Source organism: Nipponia nippon, unplaced genomic scaffold, assembly GCF_047370975.1.
Source record: "Nipponia nippon isolate SJK-2023a ecotype South Korea unplaced genomic scaffold, ASM4737097v1 scaffold_8, whole genome shotgun sequence".
NCBI lineage: Eukaryota > Metazoa > Chordata > Aves > Pelecaniformes > Threskiornithidae > Nipponia > Nipponia nippon.
The window spans coordinates 35,715,058-35,741,665 of record NW_028262402.1 but is presented as its reverse complement, the minus strand read 5'-3'; the positions used below and the strand labels follow the sequence as shown (position 1 = coordinate 35,741,665).

The 26,608-nt window shown below is 39.1% G+C and overlaps 1 protein-coding gene across 3 annotated transcripts in view; it reads right to left on the bottom strand.

Moving 5' to 3' along the window:
* Positions 1-26,214, bottom strand: part of PRUNE2 (prune homolog 2 with BCH domain) — a 144,710-nt gene extending 118,496 nt beyond the window's left edge. For all 3 annotated transcript variants that reach the window (XM_087741910.1, XM_087741911.1, XM_087741912.1), the window contains exon 1: positions 26,056-26,214. In XM_087741910.1, the coding sequence (XP_087598036.1) occupies positions 26,056-26,091 (36 nt within the window). In that variant the 5' untranslated portion in view covers positions 26,092-26,214. The remainder of the gene's footprint in view (positions 1-26,055) is intronic.
* Between the last annotated feature and the right edge of the window lie 394 nt (positions 26,215-26,608).

Here is a 26,608-nt window from a genome sequence, read left to right as displayed (position 1 = left end):
TTTCTTGCCTATTTTTTCTAGAAGATCAAGGCATAAGGTAGACCTTCCACTGACAGTCCTCATATGCTGTTTTAAAGATCAGTGATACATTTTTTTCATCTTTCCTGATCTCTGCTCTTCTGTTTGCTAAGCATAATTTTATTCTCTTCTCCTTCCCCTCTTGCTGGTCCAAGGTATGATTTCACCAGCATTTCCTCTACCCATGTGTAGCTTCATTCAGAATGGCTGAATTGCTTTTTAGTATCTTACTACTACTTATTAATAATAACCTCCCAAAAAGTATACTCTCCATAAAAGCAACCCTGAAGTATGCCCTCCCAGGGCCATCCAAGCTTATTGTTCATCTTATAGGTCAGAGACTGCTTCTTCTTCCGTCATCTCAGATACAGCTAGTTTGCACAGTCTACTGCTTGCTAATCAGCCACCTAGGACAAAAGAAGGCATACGGATGTAAGGCTTCCTCTTCCAGGTCTTCCCAAGCACAGACCTCAGCAGAGAAACCCACAATCAGGAAGACAAAGCTTTAGATCCATAAAGAGACTTACAAGACTGTGAGACTTAGCTGCAATAGGACTAAAAGGTGATTAACTCCTGCAGCTACCACAGCTAAACCTGAGAGGAATCATGAACCCTCAATATTTCTAAGAATTAAAAAAATTAAGAGGTTGATTATGAAACTGGAACTCATAAATTAAACTATATGAGAGACCACTGATCTCTCTTAGGACTGATGGGTTTTGGTTTACCTAGATTAAAGGCAAGTTGTAAAATGCATAAAGCACTGGATGCCTGGCATAAAGTGAACTAAAGAAATAATGTGTCATTCTCAGATGGCATCAGTCAGGATAACTCAATTCAGATCAGACCTGCACAGATCAACATTCACTTATCACGCTCATAAAAGAGATTTATAAACATTAAGCTACTTCTGCAATCTAATAAGAGATCTCTTCTGATACTCTGATACTAACAGTGAAGAAACTCTCATATCTATCCAGTTTTGTTGTCTTTAATCACATAAAAGCATTAGTATGGCAACTGTATCTTTATGCAACTGCAGTCAAAAATACTTTTTATTGGTTCTTACCTGCATCAAAAGCCGATTCATTCAAACATACTTCATATACTGGCAATCACGTTTGCAAAAACTTTGGCGAGAACACATTACTACAGTGATTCATCAAATTACAATATCCCAGTCAAAAATTACATTGCCTCTTCTTTTTTTCTTCTGTTAACACAGAAGCTGAAATTATCTTGCAAGAAACACTGAAGACTTTTTCTAGTATAAACAGGAACCCCTACAAAACACTCACTGTCTCAAGGCAAAAATTTTTCTTCTTTTCCCTCTCCTTCACACACACAGACACCCCCCCCACACACACACCACCCTCCCCCCCACACACACATGCAGTCACACACAGTCTTACTTTCTGAGCCACTATTTTCTTTTTGCCTCAAATCTCACTGCAGCTTCTGTCCTCCAACTGCAACAAAATCACTGCATTTTGCTGCACTGGACGGGACAGTACTATGTCAAGGATAGAAATTCTTTGAAGGAAGGAGCTATATGGCTTAACAGAAACATATTAATAAAGAAGAAGCTGCAGAGTCACATAATCATACAGTGTCAGATACAATGCTGAAAACTTTTCCAACCTTATGGCTGAAGCACTAACAAGGGAGCATGGCTGCACAGACATACTTAGCTTTCCTGAAGATGCATGGGGAAAAAGCCTAACTACCTGGACCAAGGACAAGATACTAATAAATATTGCAACTGAGATTTTAAGTCATTTACTTATATGAGAGAGAATTTTTGTACCTACTCAGTAGCTTTGGAATTGTACCTCCAACCCAGAGGTACAGTTTATTGTGTAGTCATTTTGGAGTACATTCTGCATTTGCCTTATAGTATCAGGCAATATTATACTTCCATCGGCCTGAGGGCTTTTAAGTTGATTATCCTTCTCTGTTGTCAAAGAAATGGCTTTAAGCCAAGGCAAAGTTAATTTAATATTTTATGCAAAGTTCAAGTTGGTTTAATATTTCATAAGTCTTTTCACAAGAAAGCTTTATACTGGCCTGGAAAAAAAAAAAAAAAAAAAAAAAAAAAGATGGTCTCTTATCCCGATAAGTCTTTGTTTTCTCTTACTTTTGAGGACAGAAGAAAAACTGTTCTATTTCTCTGCCCCTGCAGTATCACATTTATCATGTACAGTATATGATATATATTGTAGTTTACTGTAATAGATGTAAAATACATGGTTACATAGTGGATTCTTCCCTAAGGGACATAATTTAATAGAGAAAATTTCAAATGTGCCATATTTTAATCATTACCTGTTGGATCTATATTGTACAATGTTGCTTCTCTTATGGATCTAAAAAAAAAGCTTTTACAGCAAACACCAATCCCACTAGCAGAATAAAATATAATAAAACAAAAGGGCAATTTTCTAAGTCTACACCATCTGCTTTTGTATGGGAGACACAGCCTTACAAAAAGATAAACAAGAGTGGAAGGGTCAGAAAAATTCAATGCCACCCTCAGAAATGGTTGGATAGGCATAAAATATCACCTGATATTGAATAAGATCTGATGACAAAAGACTATGACCAATCTATAACAAAGACTAGGAAAAGGTCTTTGCACCTTAGTTGCCATGCATATAGAACTTACCTGGGGCCTAACTAATACACATATTTTACCCAGTCTTACCTGCACTCCCCTCTCTTATGGTGACTGTACTTCCCACAGGAGGTCGAACATAACCTTGTTGAACAAGCATTATTGGTCTTCTGAAGTTAATACTTTAAAAGCATATTTAAGAATCAAGAGCTTGCTAAAGAGAGTTTTATTTAAAAATGCCATTTCCCAAAATCACACTGTTCCACAGAAGTGTGCTGATCCTTCAAAATCAATAATGGAAATGAGGCAAGTTAACTAGCTGGCATGCCAGCCAGGTAAGGAAGTCCTGTCCCCTAGATTGTTCCTGGAATTTCCACAAGACAGGAGCTCTCTTTTCCAGTCATTTCTAATCAAGAATTGGCACTGTCGGTTACTGCTGCTGAGAATTCAGTTCAATATTTCTGCATTACCAACAGGCTCTGATTTGGCATTCTGCAGACAAATAAACTTCACATTGTTCAAGAAAGAATTCCTACCAACTGCAAACATCTACTCTCTTTTCACTTTTAATTAATTTCACAGAATATAACTGCATGCAACTCTGCTCTGCCTCTTCTTGAAATATCTTCTACCTTATCACACATTCAGTCACATTGTGAAAATAAAAATGAACAATGAGTTCTACATGCAATTTTCATTTAAAAAAGAATAGTTGGAGTAATCAAATAATGCAGAGATGCCATTTAAATGTCAAAAGAACCACCACATAATTAAAAACATCAATCAAAGTCTTCTTGGCTCCTTTTAAAATTAGATTTATTCCATCAATTCATTTGGCATTGATTTTCCACCATGTTTTATAAGCTTTACATTTTCACATTCTCTTGCTTCACCAAATTTGTGCCTTTAGGGCCAACTTTTGAGACACCACTTCTACTGGATCATGGGGTGTAAGTATATGGTATACCCAATAGCATCTGGTTTTCAAAATAGGTCATACATGGGGTACACATACATGCCCACGTTCACCCACATTTTGGAAGCATGACTTTGGTACCACATGTTTTGATCCCAATTTTGCTGTTACAGCAAGATAAAACTTCCATTAAGTCAGACACATACTAAATATGCTTTGTCTTAGGGAATTGGGCCCCTCACTACAAGAAGGACATCGAGGTGCTGGAGCGTGTCCAAAGAAGGGCAACGAGGCTGGTGAAGGGTCTAGAGCACAAGTCTTATGAGGAGCGGCTGAGGGAACTGAGGTTGTTTAGTCTGGAGAAAAGGAGGCTGAGGGAAGACCTTATTGCTCTCTACAACTACCTGAAAGGAGGTTGTAGCGAGGTGGGGGTCAGTCTCTTCTCCCAAGTAACAAGTGATAGGACGAGAGGAAATGGTCTCAAGCTGCTTCAAGGGGAAGTTTAGGTTCAATATTAGGAAAAACTTCTTCACTGAAAGGGTGTTCAGGCATTGGAACAGGCTGCCCAGGGAAGCGGTCAAGTCTCCATCCCTGGAGGTATTTAAAAGAAGGGTAGATGTGGTGCTTGAGGACATGGTTTAGTGGTGGACTTGGCAGTGCTAGGTTAACGGTTGGACATGATGATCTTAAGGGTCCTTTCCAACCTTAACGATTCTATGATTCTATGATAATTAAAGAAACCTAAGTTTTTATGGCACAAGATTAACAAAGTGAGGAGGGGAAAAACTTATTTAAATGACCTTAGGCTCAGTAAGGATATCACATTGCTCTTCCTGCCAAGACAAAACAGGATATACTCTCGTATGGCTGAAAAAGGAAAATGTTCCCAGCAGAATGATTAATTAAGCCTGAATCAGCAGTACTTCAGCAGCCTGTCAATAGGATTCTCTATCATAGAAGTTACTAAAGTAAAAATCAAAGTTCCTCTTCCTTTTACGCTGCATTACTCATTTGTTGTTCAAATTAATGTGTTCTATGCAGGATTAGTGCTCTAAACTGAGTATCAGGAATACAGCATACAACAATTCAGCTCTGCAAAAGAACAAGTTATATTCCTGTTCCAGGTTATCTTTAGTGTCTAAAGCCAATCACAGCATATCTTTGAATTTTCAGCTCAAGTTATTCAACTCCTCTTCCGTCTCCTTCCCCACTTGCCATTTAACATGCAAAGGTGAGACTGGGATGCCTATCAGTTTACAGGACTTGACAGTATTAATCTCCTTTAGGAACTGTTTGGCTTACGACAGGATCAAGGTGTCCCTTGAGATATTAAAAACAAATGAGTTAAAAGTAGGGAGCATGTTTACGAGAGGAGCAGAGTGCCCCTGTCATATTAACTGTATCAGTTGTGCGGTGTGTCAGGAGGTGACTGGTACCAATAATCCCCTACATCATACACTGCAGAAGTTGAATGAATTATAGAGACCAAAGAGAAAGTGCATTGGAGAAAAAAGGTGATTTTTTTTGGTGAAGGCAAGGGAATTCAACTCAAATAATGGAGTTCATTTACCTGCCTCTGTCACAGACTTAACATCTGGCCTCAGAGTGTTTAAGAAGCTTAGCTTCTTCTCTAAGATGGTGGAAGCAACTTTGCAACTGAAAATAAATTTACCAAGAGCTAGGAAGCACTTGAACACTGTGCTGTACAGGAGTCTTTGGAGTGCAGCTTCATGTTTCTTAAGTCAGTGTAGCCCTTAGGTGATATGTACCAAGTTGAACAGGAGACCATAACCTGAAATGAGCCAACAGCCCAGTGGAAATCCCATTAGTGATCATATAATGGGACTGAAATTTCTGTGTTTATATGGAAAATGTATAAGAAGGTTTTACTCTGTTCTTTCCTTTTTTTTTTTTTTTGTTGTATTATCTTGCAGTCTCAATGTTTCTTCTAAATTTTATCAGTGTGCTATAGAGAATATGTGACTATATTGCACTCAAATACAAACATTATGCATAGCTACATTTTCACATTTTCATTTTGTTTCAGATCTTCTGTGTGAACTTCCTTCTCCTCTTCATCATGAACTATATTTTAAGTGATTCAAGACAAACAAGTAGTCCATGCTAACAATAAAATCATAGATGCCATCTTTCCATCAGTGACTTATCCTAAAATGTTTTACACACCTTCAGTTGAGAGAGGAAATCATAGCTGGAAGAGATGACCAGGAGCCCAAAGTCACTTTTAATTTTGCCTTTCTTGTTCAACAGGTTTTTATCATACTATAATTCTAAAATGTCTTTGGCTTTTTACCCACTGTCTGGTAAGACTGTCTCAGAAGATACATGCAGGGCTTGGTTTTTTTTTTTTACTTTAGCTTTATTTTAGTCACTATTTATTTTTCCACACTGAAAATCAGAAACCAATTAACAAGTACTCCTCTGCTGTCCTTTAGGCCTGCTGCAAACACCATTCCCCAAAAGAATTTTCCCAAAAGCCCTTACTTATTATTGGCAGCTTCTTTTTCCATGATGGAATCCTGTTTTCGTAACATGTTTAAGTCCAAGTGCCTTTGTGAGAGATAGATGTTGAGTTGATTTGCTGCAGAAGCTACACACAGATTAAAACTATCTTGCAACACCCTGCTTGTTAGCGAAATGACAGTGCACTAAGAAATGAACACCCAGAATGAAACTTGATTTTACAAAAACAATCTATTTTTTTATTTGGAATGTTATAAGAATGGAAACATATGCTCCATTATGAGAAGGCACTGCGTTTTTACTCATATAGTAGTTGGTTATGTCTATACTGTTTAGATCCCTGAATTGCCCTCACCATAATATGAATATCAGAGCCATATACGTATTGCATATGAGCAAGAGAGAACACATAATCACATTCCTGTATTACTTTTAACATTCATATGCTTTTCAGCATATGTCTAGTCACTAGTAAACTTAGAACTTGTGCTGCTTTAATGTCTAATACTCTTTTTCACAAGGATGACATTAAAACAGTAGAAATTTGGTAGTAATTTATTTAGTAAGTTAGACTGGGTTCAGACTAGGGACGGAAGAGATATGGTACCTCTTGAATCCATATGCAAAGGATGTAATTGATACATCAGAAATCTCCATGTATAGAGTGATCCTCTTTCTCTGATCGTTTGGGCTGTCTCTGAGTTTCCAGTCTGCTCATGAAATCCAATGAGGTCATTAATACAATGACCCACTGAGCACTTCTTGGAGCAGTCTGAAACCACCTTGCTCAATATGTCTCAGCAAGAAATCCAATTCAGCTGTTCTCCACCATGACACACCCTCCCCTCTAGCACAATCAAAAAGGCATGACACCTATGTCAATATTGTTGAACTCAGACCTTTACACATGCTGAGATGACTGGAGTCTTCTCAGTCAATTGTGTTCTTTGTTGCATTGGCCGTCTTCTGCCAGAGCAGAATCAGTGTAAAAATGTAGTGCTGATGTCTCGAAAGTCAGACACATGAGATTTAAGGGCTGATCCTGCATTCCATTTCATCAGCTAATGCCAGTGCATTTCTTCAGAAGTCAATAATCTTCGACATATCGTTTATTTTGCCTTTTCTGCATTCCACGTTCCTATGCACATTCCTCTTGTTGTGATGGCAAGCAGCCTCCACAGACCTTTCCAAATTGCTCTTAGGTGACAAAGTGTTTCAGCATAAACATTACCCAAAATCTTTTCTGAATAAGACTTCCCCATCTATCCTTGAACCATTAAGAAGGCATTCAAATATATTTCCTTCATACCGTTTGGCTCACTGCAGATTTTTGCTCTGTTTTAAGCACACTATTGACTGCATTAAATAACCTCATAATCACATTTAAAGGCTTAGTGATCTAGTGCCACCAATGTACTAAAATATATGATAACAAATGCAGTCAGCATTTTCCATACCATATGCTTGTAAATGTTATTCTGCAGGGAACCAATTAAAACTATGGAAAATTTGGAACACAGACATATGGAACAAAACAAAGCAACTTATCTTGTCACCATGGTGCTTGCTCAGTACATCGATTAGGGAATGGTGATATTATAGGACAAACAAACGCCACTTTAATTAAAGTGTGCTGAAAGGCAATATACAGTAGCAATCTAAAACATTCATTTTTGCTGTGCTGGTGTTAGTTTTCCTTCTAATGAGATAGAACAGGTAAAATACACTCCTGTAAAAACAAAAAATCCACAAATATTCCTATTTGAAGAAATGCAACACTAGTCCTAATTTATTGAAACATTTCCTCTTTTAATATTCAATGAGAAAAGGGTAGGAAACAAATGGAGTGTTTGGATTTCAGGGAAAACATTTAAAACATTGCTAAGCGTATAAGATTTTTCAGGAAAAAAATAAGTTTGAGCAGGGACTTATTTCTTAAATGTCTTTCTATGAAAACATAGTGCATCAGGGAAAACACTGAATCTAATCCTTGTATTTGTGCAGTGCAACTAACAAATGGAAAAATAGTAGAAGAACTGGAAGAAAAAAAAAACCACCAAAAAACCCCACCAAAAATCCCCAAACCTAAGTACATAAAAGGGACCTATGCAAGCCAAAATATCTGACGCACAAGACTGATCACAGCAGCCAGACCCACACTTCTCTACTGGTAAAGTCTGAGGACACTGGTAGGGCATCTGGAATTTGTTTGTAATTAAACCCTACCTCAGTGACTTGCACCACAACATACTCAATCACATGGACATTTAGTATGTGCCAATAAGACAATTCCTGTGTTTCCAGCTATGAGAATGCTGCGACACATGAACTAAAATTCCTCTGTATTTGCAAGATGTTCTAGGTGTTAAAAAAAGGGATTCATCATCCTTGGAGATACTGCCAAGCATCCAGTTAAACACTTGTCAGAAGAGGAACAGTGGTAACATTAGAAACCGTTGATGATTTCATGGCTTTGCAGTGTAAGGTCACTCTGTTCTCAATCTGACACTTCTTTAGCTTATTATTTCTCCTTAGTTAATTGCATAGATCTCAGCAGATCAGAGGACCATTACACAGCATTTTATGTAATATAAGCATTTTGCACTGAAAGAACAAGGGGAATAACTATGTGCAGCTTTCTTTCCCTTATATGGGAAGCATGCGCTGGCCTTGTATTGCTGTTGAAAGGATATCTGTTCAGCATTAATAGAATTAGGAAAGTCTGTTAAAAATAAACAGAGCATAATTCTTTCCTTTCTTTTACCAGCTAAGTAGGACAATATTTTTTCTCAGGATCAGTCAAAGAGGATAAGGTATAATGGCAACATATTTATGCGCAGTCATATTTGAACATTTAATCTCTGGCTCTAGATGGAGTTCATATGTATAAATACCAACATATACTTCCCAATCCTGAATAAAAAAGCACATCAGGTCTTAAAAGAACATACTGACTTAAAAGAGATATGAGATGTTCCACTACAGGATTACTCAAACAGATTAGTAAGCTGTTTAAATTTATACAAGGACCAACCTGCAGAGGCTTTGTGATTTGAGTCATCTATTACAGGCACAGCAATATACGAGAAGCAAATTTTGAAAATGAGGTCTGCTTATAAAAATAGACTATTATGGCTATCAGAGGAGATCCATGTCTACTTGCTGAAGTCACATGAATATTGTATTCCTGTGATTTTAAAACCAGCCTTAGAAATACATTGTAATGATTTCCATCAATTTGGGGAACCAGGATGCTAATAATTATTGTAGTTAGTGTCACATTTAGCATCAAAATAGAAAGTTTAATTTGTATTTAATTTTTTTCTTTAAAAACAGTATATAAGATATATAGACAGCAACACATATACATGTTTTAACAACAGCATGACATAAAATACCTGTTCTGTTGTGAAGCATTTGGGCTGTGCAACATGCTTAAGTTAACACTAGCAAGAAAAACTGCAGATTTTACTCTGCTGACATTTAGTCTGTGAAATCAATTAGTGTGATACAAAGTGACAGCTGAGCTTAACAATAATAGGAAACAACTTAAAATGACAGGTAAAAATGCATGACATGGGGAAAGTTAAATGAAATCTACACCTAAACACTCGTCATGAATGGAATTTTCTTTTCAGAAACACTTCAGCACAAAAAACAACATTTGGAGAATGTAGTAGAAAATATTTAAATGACAAATTCTCTTAATTAATATATAACTCCTCAGAAAAAAAATCAGTCAGATTTGGAAGTCTGACTACTTTGCAAGTAGTAGGACATGGAAGACAGACATGATCCCTGTCTAAGCACTTCCTTCATCCGTCATGGCTAAATGATACCAATAACATGGCAGTCAGTACCCAAAAAAGTAGCAGAGACTCAGCATAAACATCCTGAAAGGCGAAGAGGAAAAAAAAAATAAAAAGAAAAAAAGGCAAGATGTTTCAGAAATGCTGTCCAAACCAAACATAGCAGTATGGTATTGTTCTCAGATACGAAATATTATTGTTCCCAGATACAAAAGTGCCTTCTTCAACATTATGTAAGTGCAACTGATTCTCCACATACCATAGATCTGACATTAATACCAATTACAGCTCAAACTGAACCCCAAATTAAAATTGCAGAAAGAGCATGAAGCTTAGCAGCTTTCTGGAACAGTATTAGTATGTTTCTCCTATTTCCTCCAAAATATCTTTGGTCTTGCCACAGAGTGCTGAGCTGTCCTCGTGCTACTTACTCGATTTCTTATTATTGATCTGAGTAAAGATACTTTGCCCTTTCTTCAAACATTTACTGTACAAATTATAATTTAGCCAAGCTCTCATCTCCAAATTACCAAAAGTATTGACTTAACTTTTCACTCCTAAATGTCTTTCACTACTTTAAAATATTCTTACTTCTTTTTTTTTGAGGATTTACACATTTCTATGAAGAAAAGAAACTAAATTTAAATGTCTGTGATGGGATGAGGCTACAGTAACCTTTATGAAACACAGTTCTATTTTACCATCAAAAGGTAAAACTCTTAAATTACAGATGCAGAAGTGCTCACAGGTATGAACTTTGGACACTTTACATGTCAGGGGTTAGTGTGTGCATGTACATAGTCATGTAAGCATGCTGGCTATGTTCAGTAGGACAGAGTATCTGCATGTCCTCCTATTTAATGACCTGGAATATAAGAGAATTACTTCTATGTAAGTTTATAAGACTTTAAATACAAGGAATATCTTCTTAGGAATTAATGCTCCACATGGAAGTTGTGTTCAAACAGAGAGGGATCCTGTTTTCCATCCCCACCTCAAAGATTATGTGGTCAGTTCTTTGCATGTTTGCTCCAGTTCTCCTCACTAACAGAACTGCAGAACCAGAACTAATGACACCCAAGTCCATTCTAACCCTTCTACTGATTTCCTGGTACAGCAGCTATGCGGGCTTGAGGACAGGAACAAAAAAGGTATCACACCTGACTTACTGAGCACATTTACCTTACGGACCATCATTAGCTAAAAAGAACACATCACAGTTATGTTCTGTGTCTTCCTTTTTCTCCCCACTGATAGCAAGTCCAATTCAAGGGTTTGGTACTAATCTCTGTAATTAAAGAGCAGATAATAAAGAGCTAAAATCAGACTTGTTGATTCTTTCCTCCAGGGACACTTCAAAAGATGCACTTACAAGAGATGTGTTTTAAGAGTAGAGACTAGACAGCTTTAGTATTAGGTGCTGGATGACAGACCACCCTGTCAAAAATAGAAATAACATTGTGGCTCATCATGGCCTTCTTCAGAGCAAACAAAAAAACCTTTCTTCTCACAGACGACTCAGCAGCAGAAGCTATGAGCACCAAAGAGGGAGGGGAAAACCCATCTCTCTGTGACTGGAAACACCCCACTATTTCCAATTGACATTTGATTCTCTTGATTTACACTGATCTCTGGCCTCCCAGTACAACTATAAAATCTATATAGGTGTTTTTATAAGGGCTTGCCAGCAAAAAGACCTAGTTACTAAAGCTCAGTGGGTTTGAGCTATTTTAAACTTTATGCATGTTGATTTACGTTAATTAAATGCCCTCAGAAACATTTGCAATTATGTAAAGCTGGGCCCCTGAAATTAATCTCTCTCTAACAATAGTAACTAAAAATTGCAGACAGAGAACGTAAGCACAGAGAAAGGAGGAAGTTTTCAAGACTCAAGTCAAGCTTTCAAATTTATTTAGATTCTTGACAGAACCAGGAACCAAATAGGACACTTCTGCATTCAATAAATAATATCTTTGATATTATCATTCTACCTCCCACTTTTCTCCTTATTGTTTTTTTTTTTTGTGTGGTTTTTCACTCCCTGGCCTTGACCCTGTCTCACTCAACAATTATTTCAAATAAAGTTTCATGATTTCCAGCAAGTTATTCCTAACTTAAAAGTGTCAGACCATAGTCTTGTTCAAAATGGTACTCCGTGTTAATGCACAGGGATAGAATGGGGCCTGCAAGTATCCAAGTATTCTGTAAAGATGCAGAAAGTGCAAGAAAATTCCCTTGCCCTGCCTGTTATATATTCTCACACACTTTTGCTTATTTTCTTATTATAGCAGTGGTTTCTAAGTCCCAGTGCACACAACACGCTCTTCTGTCTATCACCTATCATCTAATATCAAATTATCTATTATTCTCTAGTTATTCTTTAACATCAAATTATCAGAAAAATGGGCTACTTTCTAAACATTCAGAAATGTGTTAAGGGGTCCTCAAAACAAATACAATGGCATGTTACTCTTCCAAAAAAAAGGCATATTTGAATTAGAAAGCATGCCATACCTTAGCTTCTCTAGACTGTCATCCATGAATACCCTATTGTGAGGGCTAAATCTTTTTAACTTGAACATAAATGATCTTTCAGCTACAGCTATGCCATTTCCTCATGTCCTATCGCCAGCCACCAGAGAGAGGAGATCATCACCTCCCCGTGTGCTGCCCCCCCTTGAGGAAGTTGTAGACTGCGATGAGGTCACCCCTCAGCCTTCTCTTCTCCAAGCTGAACAAACCAAGTGACCTCAGCTGCTCCTCGTAAGTCTTGCCCTTGAGGCCTTCAAATCAAAGTGAAAATAGAGCACTAAGTACTTTCTTTCTTGAACAGTTTTTGTCAGAAAGGCAAAAGCTGTAGCATACAATAGGGGCATAAGGAAAGTCTAGTTTCCCCTTTCTTTAGAGGTGTAAATTTACCTAAAAGGACAGTATTTCTAATACCTATGAAAGATGCCAACCAGACCAGCCGTATTCAGTAAGGTCTCCACCCCTGTCGCCTTAGGAATTTTATTGCACATCTCAACAATTTCTAGAAGCCTCCCTAGAGATGAGTGGGAAATACAACATACTGCATCCCCTTGCATCACCTGAGCTGGACACTAGCTGTTGTTAAGAGATGCACTACAGCATGCATACAAATGCACATATGTGCATGTGCGTGCACAAAACACAGACACCGTCCCCCGGCTGGTTCAGTGGGATTTCAGAAATAGTCCTCAGCCTCGCACTGTGGATGGTTTTAAGCGTTTAAGGCAGGGAACTCTGCCCAAGGGCTCTCTAGTCCATTAACCCACTTGCAGAGAGAAAGGATTTGTGTTTCTCTCTATGCATGCGAGTGACAGAGAGTGCAAGCGCACAAGCAAGTGAACTAGATGAAAGTGGTATTTTAATAATATGAGCTAAGTGAAAACTGGTAAGGCTGGGATGCCAGGTTGCATAGCCACATTCAGTGTTTACACTCTCCTTCCAATTTCCTCTGCTTGGCTTCTTTCCTTTTGCTAACATATATGCCTTCTACCTAAAGGATCTATGTAGTCACTTTGGAAACATTAAAATCCAAACCTGTACTTTAAAGCGAGTCCTATGTTCTCACAACGCAGTAAATCTGTAACAGACATTTTAATGCAACCAAGAGAGATGTTCTCACCTTACAATGCCTGGAGTGCAATCTATTATATCATCTTTTAAGCTTTCAAATTGCACAGAACATGTCTGATTACTACTCCAGCTGTAACTTCTGCGATTGTACCACAGGGTTGCTGCCTTAGCTCAAAACAATGTTATGGTGGGTTTTTCCTGCTTTCAGCCATAAGCCTAGCACTTCTTAAGCAGAATTCCTTGTCTCTTGATTCCTCATAAGTTTCATTTGTATAACGGCTTCTGATTTATGGAAGCAAAGAGTAGATTCTGCTCTTACACACTGATGTTAATTCAATATCAGTAATTATTATCTGGTTGGGAGAGAAGCAGCTAGATTTTAATCACTACTTAATATGGCAACTAACTAGGTTGCTTTTTCTACAACATCATCAAACAGCACCAATCTAAGTTCTGAAAAATTGAAATGTGCAAAGAATTAAAATTAATATCTAACTAGCTTAAAAGGTAAGTGATTAAGCACTCAGTCAACAATGGAGGATACATGTAATTAAGCAGGGCTATAAAGATCTAGACTGTCATTTCACATCTTGTTTAGCATCCTTGCTTATTTTCCAGTGCAGCAAAATGCAGAGAGGCAGACAGGATGAACTGTCTGGCTGTCTAGCAGTGGATAGCATGTTGTAAGGTAGAACAGAAAATGGCAGTTCATCATAAACAATCATATGCCAGAAGGCTAATTTATCCTAAACGTTGTTAAGACACTGAAAAGAACCAATCTGTACCTCATTGGTTGGCACAGGAGGAAATGGCAAACTGCAATATTACAAGCATTTGTGGAGAACCACAAAGTACTTATACTACAGCGTGCTGAAATGGTTGAAATTTACTGACAGACTGTACTAGTTTCACACACATTGGTATGTATGCCCCCACTCCTAAAAGCCACATGGCAATATCATATCTCTGACTATTGAATATCCTACCAGCAGGAAAGGAGAGAGAGCAGAGTGATAACAGAGGAAAAAGGGAAAAGAAAAGAAATTAAATACATAAATAAAGATCTCATTCCTTTCCCCTCCTTGGAAGCTACAAAGTTGAGGAGAAAAGGAAGCAAGAAGGTAAATTGACCTTCTTATTACTGTCTACATTAAAAGAGAGCACTTGTATATTTAGTGTTCCATTTTAGCACACTGAAACCAGTCTCTTCTGGTTTTGTCAGTATAAACATATACTAATGCTGCCAGAACTGGCATGACTCTGTATTTTCACCACTGTAACATAGAGCAGAACTTGAATTCCCAACCTAACAGAAAAGTTGCAAGGCATTTGACAGCAAGAATAAAATCTCAAATAAGTTCTACAAGATGGGGGGGGGGGGGGGGGGGGGGGGAGAATCAGTGGAAAGCCTGGAAGTTTTCTCAAGCAATGGTTTCTGCCACCATAGACACATTTAGTAGAGAGACACATTCAAATTAGTTTATATGGCGACAGATACAGAACACAGAAATGGCATTTAAAACTGTTTCCATAACAAGTAAGCCATATACTTTAACTTGGTCTATTTCCAAGAAACAAGATCTCAGCATTTTCAGTCAAGCAGGCTTCATAGTCTTCATACTTCCTAAACTTAACTAAAAATATTTCTTTAGATCAGTTCATTTTCTTTATCAACTGTAATTTGTGTTTTATTTAGAATCTGTAAATAAGTTATCTTTTCAGACTATGAGATTGTAACTGGCCCAATTCTCGCACAGTGTGGGGATTTAAGTTGATGGCTGGTTTGGTTTGGTTAGTTGTTTTTTTAAATGAAGGCTCGACACTTTGATATTGAGACGGGCTCACACCAACAACTATTGCACAAACTTCGCATAACAGATCAACCAAAAGACTTCAGACCCAGCCTTTGAAATCCCTCTTCCACTGTGCAAAAGCTGGCAGTTGAAAACTGTGCAATGATTTTGGGAGGTGAACAAATAGCTGCTAAGATTAGATCACTTAACTCATTTTCACATGTGATCTAAAACAGGATATGAGTCCATGTCTCTGGAGATGAAAGACTAGAACTCCAACCTGCACCACTCTCCCATCCCTGGAATGAATGCTTTAATGCACAGCTATGCCACCCGTCCAAAGAATAAATGAAGTCACTGTCTTTGCTTATTCTTCCTAAGACTAGCAATGCCGAAGCTCTAGTGCACATCAAATTCTCAAGGGAGGGAACAAATTCCTCACAGTAGCATGGAACTGTTTTTATATGAGTTTTTGTAGCTAGCCTCTCAGAATATGCAGAAAGCAAAGAATTGTACAAAGCCATCCCACACCTCTTCCTCTTATATATAACTTTAATGTAAAAAATAGCCAGGGTGCATCATTTTAAAGCTGGTTGCAGCAACTGCACAGGTTATCTATCATTAGCTTCTACAATTCCATCCTATCACAAAGAGATAAATGCACACATTTCCCTGAGGGGTGGCAGAGAGGAAGTATATGATCTCTTACCGCAGACTATACCTTAGTGATACGATTCAGCCCATAAACCCCTCACAAATTGAATGAGTAACTCATTTTGAAGAAAAAAATAATCTGTAATTCAGGTAAACTTGAATTACAGTATTTTTGCTAATGAAAAAATTACCACAGCTACTATCTCAACTAAGTCAAGAGAAAGGACAGCTAAGTCCATCTTTGCAAAAAGATTTGTTTTCAGCACTAAAGTTATTTCAATTGAATGAGTAATTTCTATTTTTATGCTTGCTGAACTAAAAGACCAAAAACTCAAAGCCGCACAGAAACAAATCCAAAACCAGAGAGAGGCCAGAAATGAAACAGTGGTTTTAAAATTACATCTTGTCTTTTAACTTGATAAAGTTATCCACTTCAAACATATAAAAACACATGCAGGAACCTGGCAGGCTAACTTTTCCAAGATTTACACAGGTACATCACGTAAAGCCCTTGCTCTTCTGAGTAATGTGAATACTCAGGCTACGGTCTTGGACAGCTGTATCTGTAAGAAAACTAGGTAACCATATATGAAATGTCTGTGGACTGCATACATGCATTATCAAAAAATAGTAGTATACTTTTCCAGCCAGTTAACCTATCACTGCACTCCATCTGACTCAGCTGTAATCCAGCCAGGCCTGCAAATGACTTTGAGTGTTAAAACCTTTGTTAAGTAAAAGAAAGGCTGCTGAATCAGTCAACTGATCACCTGCCAACTGTCTATATTTAGGAGAGACTGTCCCTCCAAGTGTTTAAAAGTTTACCATTTATCGCTACTTCACAAAGACTCAAATATATTCCAAATGGAGAAATTCTGCTTCTCATTTAAAAAAAAAAAAAAAAAAGGCAAACTCAAAAGAAACTTTCCTTTCTTTCCTCCTATCCCACTGACTGCAGAACAGCATAGAAGGTTCACCAAGCAGAATATGCCTTTCTCTGTCAGCACACAAGCTAGACTCTATGTCTCCACTTATTTCCATGAGTTATAAAAGCATGGTAGTATGTGAAGAAACAATTCAGAGGTTTCTTCTTCCCTACCAACTCATCTTTGCTGAGGATTTTTTAATCACTACTGTTTAAGAGCAAGAAAGTATTTATTAAGTATAATAATTCTTATGCTCTGTATCAAAATGTAGCACAGTAAGATTAACCATTAGGGAAAAGGTCACTTCAGCATGATGGTCTGTCACTTAAACCAACAGCTGTTTCAGCTGCTAACTTGGTTAGTTAGTGTCAGGCACTGTACACAGAGCCACTTCCACACAGAAAACTGAACGAGAATCAAAACTGCGTCCATTACACAAAGACATAAACACAGTTATTGCTATCAAAATACAGCAAAATCAAAATTTCCTAAATAGTACAAAACAGGTAAATCATGTCAGGTATACTGCAAAATCTCACTGTGCTCTAGACAGAAGTTGACGTAAGGAGGCTTAAGACTAATAAATTGAGGCTAGAAGGGAATGTACAAAAGCAGGTTATGACTGTGCAAGATGGAACTGGGCCAGTGCCTTAGGTCTATTAGGTCTATTACACATTATTCAGTTACTGTCAAATGATACAGTAAACAAGGAAAGAGAACTATCTGACATCATCCAGACGTCATCGTTTTCTGAAATGTTCCTAACCTTTTCACTGTCCGTCCTCTGTCCTTACTGTGCTCCAAATTATTTATATCTCATTAGAACAAGTTATATCATTCCAGTTGTTAAGGACCTGTCTAACTGTTGCTGGCACCAGGCTCTCTTCTTTGGAGAAAAAGAATATAACAGGAACGTTATCAAAGTCATTTAAACCCTGAGCCTGATCTCCCTCAGGACTCCAGGCTGGCAAATGGGACTTCGGTGCTGCTCCAGTCCTGCCCCTTTCACACTAAAATCCCACACCTTCTGCCCACCGCCCTGGCATAATCGCACCATACACTCCAACTCAGTATGGCTGAAGCTGAGCTTTTACTCCCTCTCCTTTTACTACACCTCTGTCTCACAGGGACGTACATAACAGATATATATAGGGATTGACAAAACTATCCCGCCCATCACTCCAGCCCGTAATCTTGGAATCATGTTCAGTTGAGACACATACTTCCTGCCTATTGCAAAGTCCCACAGGTTTTTTTCTCATCAGCTTCTCCTATCTACCCTCAGAGCTAACACTCTGGCTATCATTACCTGATGGTTTAACCACATAAAAGTTATTTGGCTTCAGCAGAAGTAACCTGGCAGCTTCCAGAACCATGCTGTGGAAAATCTTCGCCTAGTCAGTGGCTCTGACCCTGCCATATTGGCTCTGTCCATACAGGCCTCAATCTCCTGGCTCTCCTTGCTCCAACACATTAAATAGAATCCCTAAACTACATTTTGTAACCTTTTCAAACCTTTCTCTGCTTCATCTATCATCTCCTATTCAATCATGAAATGTTCACTTTTATCTCCAGCCTGTCTATAGCAGAGGAATGGAAAGACTAATCAAGTCTTCTCATTTCCTTCTATGTTGTCCCTGCACTTAAAGACATGACTCCAAACCTCCCCATCTTCCTTTTTCTAACTCCTGCTCAAAGCTGCACTTTGCCAAAATGTTAACAAATAGGATACATAAACATTAGCACACCTACCTATTGCCACCCTACTACTTCTTTGGATTCATCTGCTTCCTCCTATATGCTTTCCAACTTACTTTACGGACTTCTTCAAGACAGGGATTGAACAGATTTTTTATGAAGTATTTGCGTTGCATCTAGCACAACAGGATCCTGGTCAATACCACAGTACCACACTTAAATAATAGTATGGGTAGCATGATACCCTAGTAAATTGATGTATACTACACTGAAATGCTTTTGCAATTTATTTCTGTGTAGAATAACGAACAAAGTATGACAGCTACGCATGCAATGATTCAACACCCAAGAAGTTATTCAGGATAGAATTTGCCTTAATCTTGATTAATCTGATGTACTTCACCTCCTCCAATGGAAAATTCACCAAGACGGTGTTTTATTCTTCCACTTCCACTCCTTTTTTTGTGAAAAAGGAGAAAATATCACTGCACCAGAGACTGATGAAAGGCAAGGTATGTAGGCTATCATTTAAAAATGCTATTTCTGTCCTCTGAAACCAAGAAAATCCATGGGGGGAAAGCATTTTTAATTCTCAGCTTCTGCTACGTGTTTGTAGTCTGTATGGCTTTAGTGCAACTGTAAAAGGCTATGAAATCACCCAATATATTTTCCTTACAACTGTAGGTTGTTTTTTAAAGTATTTTTACATACATTCATCCAATTCAGGTTTTATTTTGGCTTGCTTTTATGGAGGGGCTTCCTCTCCTTCCTCTGGGAGACTGCTCTCCCAGCTAAAAGACCTCATTTTCAGGAAATATTCTCTTCTTATTAAGCCTCTGCTGACCGTTTTGCAATTTCTTATTTATACCTATGTATGTGAATGAAAGGCTCCTTCTTTGCATTGCTTTTAGCACCTCATGGATCCAGACCACTCGCAAGTCTCAGCTCAGCAGTACTTTAATCAAGTTTTATGATTAGTTCATTTTTATTTTCTTGGAAGTCAATTCTTTAAATCATTTTGTTATGATCCTCTAAATTCTTCCTCCAGTTAAGAAATATATTTGCTTATATGATATCCAAACCAGAAGGAAGCATTCCACTTGAAATTGCATAACGATGATGAAAAAGAGACAGAGTAAGTCTACAGGACATAACCCTCCCTAATAAAGATGTGTACGTGTGTGTATAAACATACAAAGATCTATTACTGCCTTACTATGCGATATGAAGACTGTATCCTAAAATTGCATTTTTTAACACTTACATCACCCTACAAGCATGTCTTATTTGCATTACAGTGACACTCCCATCTCCATCTTCCTATGTTCATGCTCTCAGATTTTTCTCCTCATATTTAATATATATTTGGAATTACTCTTCAATAGAATTTCCCAAAATATTTTTCTAATTATTTCACTCATCTCTGTAAGCCCTTTAATATTACCGTATCTGCTCAGCATGGCTCACAACTATTCTTTGTTTAAATATTTATCTCAGAATTACGTTAGCACAATGCTTACTCTTTTTTCCACATTACTAATGAACCCTGACTCTGAAGTTCCTGCTGCAAAGTACATGGTTTCTTCTGACTGATTTAAGGAACAAAAGGTTAATCAGCTGTAAGACTCTGATTCTGCAACATTTTTAGGTGTATGTAGAACTTATGCATGTGAGTTTTCCAACTGAAGTCAATATTACTCATATTCTTAATTCTGTACACACTGTAAGTGCTCTACTAAATGGAGTCAAGTCCCCTGTGTGCTGCTGGATTAATGCAAAGAAGATACATGAGAGGATACGACTTGATTCCTTGTCTTAATGCCTGAAAGCTTTTTTACCCCTCTGCTTGGATAAGTCCAGCAATTTCTGGGAAAGTAACTTCTGCTTCACTTCTGTAATGTCTTTCACTTCCCATAAAGCCACTTTATTCCAGCTAAATCAAGTGTTATTTTCAAAGTAACCACTGCTTATCTTTGATAACAAAACTCCAGACAGGCAAATAAAAGGCAATATGAATAAACATGTAAGTGACTCAGCTTGTTTTTAAACTGTGGTCACATAAATCTGCTCAAGTCACGCCATCATCACTAACTGTTCTTGGAACTTCTTTGCCTCAGAAAAAAGCACAACATTCATTTTTCATATCTATCAAAGCAATGCCTTGGAAGCCTTTTTTGCTGTTCTCAAGGGCACCTCCCTGCTCATGGACCTGGCCCTCACTTTGGAAAATGTCCAGTCACAGAGTCCAGTTTTCCTCAGGGCACATCTGTCTGGGGGCATAATTCCCCATTTGCTCAGTGTATTATTCTGCCAGGTGTAACATTGGTCTAGCATTATAGTCTCTCCTCTTACAGCAGCAAGGAATTAAAAGAACTTGAAGTTTCAGGGGGTTGGGGTTTTTTTTCCAAATGCTGTTAACTGCTGAAGATGACACAGCATTTAGAAAGATTATTTCCCCGGCTAATCTGCTATTCTCTGCAGAGAGAGGACCATCTTTCAATTGCTAGTTTCGAGCAGTTTGCTGCAGTATGTGGATATCTCAGTATCATCTGCACACTAAGCCCTTTCCAGGGCTCATTCTGTCCTCTTTGACTTCCCTGAAGCCAGCATATGAAGCATTAGGCTCTCCATTAAGCACAGACCTAAGGCCAGGGAAAAAGTACTGGCTGGCAGCCATTGTCTCAGCATCTCTCAGGGGGAATTCTGTCAATTTTTTTAATTTTTTTTTTTTTTAATTCTTACAGCTTCTTTCTTGACAGACTCCCTTGATTTAACTTCTCACAGTCATTCAGCTTCACTGCAAACAGTCTGAAGCACGAGATTACTTGAAAATTACCAAACGTAACTACCTCATGCAGCACACAGTATTTCACATCAGAGAATTGCTAGAGAAATAATTTCTGAATTTTTACTTCTCTATTAATTGCCTTTAACATTTTGATAATAATTCTGATAATCATTCTGAAGTTATACCACTGAAGCCTTAAACTTTTGATTTATTTTTCTAATTAAATTATACAAAACTATATATTGACTGGTCAGTCAGCCTTCACCCACTTGAGGGCTTAGCTGTGCCTGGAAGTCTAACCCAGAGAGAGACAGACTGAATTGCCACCAAACATATCAATAACATAATACACCGGTGAAGAGACAGCAAGGTTTTGTGAAGTATGACGTTTTTTGTACAAAATCTTGTCAAGTTCTTTGAATAATTCAACAAGCATGCAGAGAAGGACAAGCTAGTCAATGCATTGTACTTGAGTCTCCAAAAACATTATTGAAACTAGAGGCTAGTAAAGAAACTAATTCACCAAAGTAAAAGGGGGTGTAATCGTCTCATTGCATAATAAAGAACTAAAAGGTAGGAAACAAAGGACAGGAACAAATGGTTAGTTTTCACAATGAGGGAAAAATATCTGTGAAGGATTCTCCACAAGGATATGTGCTGGGATATGTTCTGTTCTTCATATCCATAAATAATAAATAATATTATTTCCAGTAGTACAGGCAGGCAAATAATGAGGTGACAAAAGCTGCAGACAATACCAGATTATTCTGGACAGCCAAATCTAAAACTGGCTACAAGAGCTGCAGAAAGGAGTCATGACACTGAGGGACTAGGTAATAGAATAGTAAGTGGAAATGAGGGCTGAGTAGTGCAGACTAGGGAAAATGTGAGGAAGCAACCCCACCTCCATTTTCAGGTACCATACACAGTCAGATGGGCTTTAAAATGGGTATTACTGAGCAGAAAAAAACATCATGCATTGATTTTAAATGATACTCTGAAAGCATCAGAGAAATGCTTTCTGACAGTAAAACAGAATAGGTAAGAATAGAATAAGTAAGTAGAATACCAAGAACTCTCAGGAAAATGGAAAAAACCTGGAATGTTTTTATACTACTGTCAAAGTCTTTTATGCACTCATGCCTTAAATATGGCAGGCAGCTCTGGGCTCCACAACTTTCAAAGGGTTAATAAAATTATAAAATCTTCAAAGAGAGCCCACAAGGATGAGCAGAGTGATAGAACAGTGCTCATGTAAGACAGGGAAATAGAAAACCTTAGCTTGGAAATGTTTGAGAGAAGAGAAGGGGCATATGGTAATACTTAACTAAACACCACGGAGAAAGTGAACAGAAAATACTCATTCAAGGCATAAGAACCATGGAACACCCATTAAAATTGTCGGACAGATGTTTTAAAGCAAACAAACAGGGATATTGCCCCACTCACACAGAGCACATGATAAAAGTGTAAAACTCACTGTCTCTGGGATTTTGTGGAAGCCAAAGCATAAGTTGATAAAAAAAACCAAAACAAAACCAACAACAAACACAAAATGTGGCCAAATGTATGGAAGACAGCTCTAGCTGTGGCTATCATAGTAATTCAGATATACATTTTGATCTGAGCTTTCAACATCTGATCAGCGGACCTGTATACTCTACTGCTTATAATCCTCCCTTAGCCAAGACAGAACGCTGGTTTAGAAGGACCTTTGGTCTCACCTAGTCTCATCTATTCTCACATTATTACTAGACTTGGGAAAAATTGGAGAAAACCCCACAGGACTGAATTGTAAATGCCTAAAAGTGTCAGCACAGCATCTCTTATATTCTGCCATGTTTTACCTTCTAACAGTTTTCCCCCTTGGTTTTACATAGATTATACCTAACGATTTTAAAATTTGGTGCTGAAAATTACTGAGAGTGTTGTGTGACTACGTGACAAGTCACAAAAGCAAAATTCATTGTTCTTAAAGAAAGAATAGCCTAATGGAGACTTTATTATTAATAGATAATACGCAGAGAATTTTCCTCTCTGTAAGTCAACGAAGGTACATAATACAAGAGTCTTAGAAAACAAAAAATGCGCAAGTCCTTTGTATGGTACACTCCGAGGCTAGAATTTGCTCCATGTGGAAAAACAGCCTTGATTAATGTTGTGGCTGGAGCCAGACCCAAATGAATGGTGAAGCACTTGCAGTAACAGGTTCTCCTGCGCAGTCTGGAGCAATTGTTCTGCTGGAGCTATTGTTCACAAGTAAAGAAAATTTTCCTTTACTCATGCTGAGTAGCGCTCATGTAGTCAACGCACTGTAATCAGTCAAACCTAACAAGATTACCTATGGTGTGAAACACTAGCACTGTAAGACTGGCACCATCGGGCCTCTGAGGTACAACTGTAAAAGGGCTTTAGCGTTTTCCACAGATATGGCTGCAGTAGCGCAGCAACATACAGCAGCTCGTTAGTTCTGAGCCATTCACCCGTTTACGCGAGCAGCTTTACCTCACATCAGTGGCAAACCCAACATAGCCCCTTGTTTGCCCTCACTCAGTCTATAGCTACCTTGTATCAGCTGAGAAAGATTCCCCACAAAAGGCTTGACCAAGCAGGAAGGAAAACACATCATCAGCCTTCCATGTTGCAGAATGCAAATCTTCAGTTACTCTAGATTACCTTTTTCAGGCTACTGTGGTACAAAGTAAACTGGCAAATTTAAGTCAACCTATAAAATTTATACATCTGCTCTGAACCAAACATGCCAGTGCTCAGATGCTTCTTCCTTAGCCATGCTCAGCTAACATGACCATACAACGAAACACCATGGTCAGAAAGACACTTCCCCCTGCAATACTCCTCCTGTAAAGGAGATCTCCTCCAAAACATGCATTTTTCTCCCATGGTTCAGAAGGTACAAAGAGAAGTCTGCATTTCTTTTGAAAACCCACACTGCAGCAATAAAAAGGGCTGCTGTTCATTTGATGTGGTCCCTGTTTCATCTAAATTAAAGAAATGTTATCCATTATCCATGGGCCTCTTCAGATTATAGTTTTCCAGACAACTCCTTTCTGATTATCAACAGCTACTCAGAAAGATTATAATGCAGTGTTTGCTTTTAGCAGCAAAATCAAGTTGCTCTTACTGCTTGCCATTTACTAATGGTGCAGAGGGGACCACTATCATAACATAATTAATGTTTATTAAGTAAGACCACCTTTGATGTACTTGCGCAGGAAACTTGTCAAAACCAAAGCTCTAGTTCAAATGTTGCAATATATGAAATGCTCATGTGAAAATGTATTAAGTATTTGTAACTGCACTATGCAGTATCTTTTAACAGGGCTACCAAAGTTTAGACTGTTTAAATGAAAACATAAGGGAAACACTTTACAAACTCCTAAAAATATATAGTAAAATAACTCAGCTGGCATGTGACCAAGATGACACACCTTATGTTTACTCTTAACATTTGCCAACACAGTTAAATATTAAGGGAGCCACCAAGGGATTAATTTTCTCTTCTATCTTGCCAGTCCTCTAAAAAGTGCCTTAATTTCCAACATATGCATGACAACAAAAGATGATATAACAAACCATCCTTTACAAATCATTACATATAGAGAATGATGGCCATCGGAGAAAGAGGATCTTTGTTTTATGATTGCTCACTCTCCAGAGATTGATAAGAGGTCTATGAAACTGGGAAGGCCCTACACTCTAATTATCAACAATGACATTTACATTTAGTTATCTACAGGAACTCTCCAAAAGGTGGGGAGGGGACCCTGCAAACATGTAGGTCCCAAGTGCCCAAAAATACAGGGCAAAACTAGCAGCTTTGGGGTTTTTTTTACTAACCCATTACTAGTCCTATAATTGAAGATATTTCTTAGAGCTGGGACAGCTAGCAGAAGTGCAGGCTGCCTGTTAAAGGTAATGATTGTAAAACCTAATTTTGCACAGAAAATCAGCCCCCATGACTAGAAACAAGTTGGCCTAAGACCATCCCAGTCTTAAAAACATTTTACTTTTGCGCTGCACATAAGGGAAAAAAAAGCACACACCCTTTGGGGCCAGATTATCAGTCACTGTAAACAAAATAAATGCACTGCAGTTTCAACACAATCCTACCAACAGAGTCATTTGAGAACAGGACCTATATATCTCTGTGATTCCCAACACAATATTAACTGCCTATAGCAGACGAGACACAATTATGGGGCTGGTCCTCCATCACCTTTGCATATTCCTCAGCTATTTAAGTCTTGCTTATCCAAACTTATCCCCTATCCCTAGTGACATTTAGACCACAGAAATGACAGTTTTTCAGTGACTTCTGATATATTTTTCCCCATTCAACTATGCAACTTGATGCATCTGAAAGTCCCCACAAATGCGCAAATAATCCCAAAATGGCACGCTGCCACCCCCCACATGCCTGTCAAGTACGGGTGTGTATATTCGTAAAGCAGAGCATTATTCAGCAATAACTAGAGGGCAGCAACGTGTGAGAAGAAAAGGCACCCCCAAAATATGCCCCAGCCGACGCAAAGGTCACAAGCCCCATCCTCTCCCCACCGCCCGCCCTGCAGAGCAACGCCGAGGACCAGAGCGCTGCTGAAACACTCCGAGAAGTTCTGGGGAGCATCCGCGGCTGCTGCACCCGGGGCTGCGGGGCGAGGGGAGAGGCCGACGGCTGCAATTACCCGCAAGTCGGGCGAAGTTTTGCCCCCGCTCCCCCGCGCCGTGACTCACCAGCTTGGACTGGGCGCGCTGCAGGAACTCCTCCATGGCGCCGGACGACCGGCAGGGCCGGCAGGCAGGGCCGGCAGGCAGGGCGGGCAGGCAGGACGGGCAGGCAGGACCGCCGCGCCCCGCCGCGCCGCACCGCGCCGCACCGCGCTCCCGCGCTGTCTCCGCGCTGCCCGCTCCGGAGCGCGGCCCCGCCCCGCCCCGCCCCGCCCGCCGCGGGCGGTGACGTCAGGCCGTGCCGCAAGGGCCGGCGCGGAGCCCCGCGGAGGGGCGCGGAGCCCCGCGGAGGGGGGCGAGGCGGCGGGAGGAGGCGCGGGGCCGGCAGCAGCACCCCCGGGGTCCGCAGTCCGTCAGAGCCCGAAAAGCCTCGGCTTGTTGTGTTTCAATAAGGCGTGACCGAGATACAGGGCACTCGAAGACCCATCTCGGGGTCTCAAAGCAACAGGTACCGGCTGGTGGCTGCTGCGGGTCCTCGGGCAGGGGTTCCTCGGTTTTCCATTGTACAGATGCCAAAACTCAACAACGGAGAGCTCGAGGGCATCGGGGTCAGAGGCAA